The 2,201-nt window shown below is 41.6% G+C and overlaps 1 protein-coding gene across 4 annotated transcripts in view; it reads right to left on the bottom strand.

The window, feature by feature from the left end:
• Actr6 (ARP6 actin related protein 6 homolog) overlaps positions 1–2,201 on the bottom strand; it is a 20,068-nt gene that overhangs the window by 16,704 nt on the left and 1,163 nt on the right. For 2 of the 4 annotated variants that reach the window (XM_005358187.3, XM_013350403.2), the window contains exons 2-3: positions 1,604–1,721; positions 493–561 (exon numbers count right to left, since the gene is read on the bottom strand). In XM_005358187.3, coding sequence (XP_005358244.1) covers positions 493–561; positions 1,604–1,721 — 187 coding nt within the window. Of the gene's footprint in view, positions 1–479; positions 562–1,603; positions 1,722–1,860; positions 1,929–2,201 lie in introns of those variants that run through there. The other 2 variants (XM_026784551.1, XM_026784552.1) reach the window with 2 other exon arrangements.

Genomic DNA, 2,201 nt, shown 5'->3' with positions numbered 1-2,201 from the left:
TATGTCTAATATAGTCAAAGGCTAAGGAAGTAGCTGAGAGAGGGAGGAACCAATGACCTAGCACACAAAAACATCACAGGTTTGACTCCCTAGCTGCGGGAAAAGAGAGTAGAAACAGGAAATAAAAATTTACTATTGAGCTTCACACGGATTATCTGCCTTCCACTTAAGTCTTCAACCTGGAGGCTGTAGTTATTCGTATTCTCTAACTATTCAGAGACCACACTAGGGGTGGGGGGCATGCCTTTACCACCGGCACGGCACTCCAAAGGAAGAGTTTGAGGCTAGTCGGTTCTGCTCAGTCCAACCAGGGACATACAGTAAGACCCGGCCTCCAAGTTAAATAATTAAGATTCAGGAAAACCTACATCTGAGTGCCTTAAATGCATGTAAGTCTTAAATGTTCACATAAAACTTTATAAATGTAAATCCGATTCTTCATGTGAATTAAGATGCAAAAACAGAATGTTAATACATACTCTAATTTGTTACCTGATACATTTCTTTTCCAAAAAGATAATCCCAAACTTGTCGTTGGACATCCCAATTCACCAAGTAGCCCTAAAATTAAGACAGAATAAAACAAAAAGCCCTTTAATAATCAAGACTATTTTAATAATTTTTAAGCGTAAGGTTAAGGGTGATGGTTCAAAGAGTAAAGGAGCTGGACTCACAAGCCTGGGGACCTGCGTTCCACCCAGAACTGACAGCACGAAAGAGGAGAATTGACCCTAGAAGGCCGTCCTTAGACAGCCACCCCCAAGTCCTGGGATGACGGCGTGACGTCTGCTCATCTCACACACTTCCACAGGACGGCGTGACATCTGTTCATTTCCCACACCCCCACAGGATAGTATGACGTCCTGTTCTCCCACACCCTCCCACTGGACGGCGTGAGGTCCTGTTATCTCACATCCCCACACAAACTTAAAAAACAAAACAAAACAATCAACATGTTCTAAATCCCTGGGCTCTAGCTGTGAATGGTCACCTTCTCCTGTGCTGTACAACCGTCAATCAGTTATAGAGGTGGTGTTCTCCTTGTTAAACATTCAAAAGCTTACAATGAACAACAACTAAGATGTCAATGATTCGAACAGCACACCAATACATAAGGCATACATGCCACCTGTTTTAATACAAATAAAATGTAATACAAATAAAAAGTATTACAAAGAGTAACTAAATCATGGTTATTTTTTACTAAAACAATTTCATTCCAATTTGTCATTTTAGTTCAAACTGGAAAAAAAAAAAGTTTGTAGAGATCTAAAAATATTTTCACTTGTACCCTATAGCTCCAGCCCCAGGAGCATCTGAAACCTCTGACCGCTGTCAACAATTGTCTCACCTGCGCTTACACACATATGTATAAAAATAGCAAGTCTGGTCCCCAGAACCTGCAGCGGCTCACACGCTTTTCCTCCTCGCATCCTAGTGGAGAGATGGGAGGGAACAGGAGCATCCCTCGGGTTTCAGAGTCAGCTAGCCCAGAGAAGACGGCACAATGGGAGAAACGAGACCTGTTTCAACTCTGACGCTATCCCCCCACCACACACAATTATAGGTTTATAATATGAGAAATAAAACATAAATGCGTTACCTTTTGGAAAGGAAGAATGTAAAAAAGTCCTGAAGGGTCTTTTATTTCATCAATCTGGTTGGCAGTAAACGTTTTAAGACGCGCTGTTTTTGATCTGAACTGACAATTGGGAATGACCCTAGGTGCAAAGAAATAAGAATCATCTTCCAAATATTCAGTTCCCAAAAAGCAGCTGTACTCAGTGAACACCTGTGTGCTAAGACTACTTTATTCATAAACTAGTGTTTCTCGTTGTCTCCGAGGAACTAAAACAATACCTTTAGGTTGTCGTGTTTACAGTGCTGGGGTCCAACAGACTCTCTGCTTTCTCAGGGATCTTAAAGAACCCTTGGGGGCAGGTGTGGTTCTGCTATTGCATTAAAAACAAAAACAAAACAAAAAATAATCCCTTTCTATGTGTGTGCTATTGGCATGCATCTGTTTGTTTATGTGTCTGGGTATTTTTTCTGGATGTGAGATCTCCTAGGGCTGGAGATACAGGTAACGGTTAGTTTCCATGTAGGTGCTGGGAAGTAAACTTAGAAGAGCAGAAAGGGCTCTTAACCATTAGGCCATCTCTCCAGCCCCAGGTACCTGGTTCTCACTTAAGGAAAAAAAA

This window comes from Microtus ochrogaster, chromosome 24 (genome assembly GCF_000317375.1).
Source record: "Microtus ochrogaster isolate Prairie Vole_2 chromosome 24, MicOch1.0, whole genome shotgun sequence".
NCBI classification, from domain to species: domain Eukaryota; kingdom Metazoa; phylum Chordata; class Mammalia; order Rodentia; family Cricetidae; genus Microtus; species Microtus ochrogaster.
Note: the sequence above shows the minus strand (reverse complement) of the source record. Positions and strands in the feature narration are given on the sequence as shown.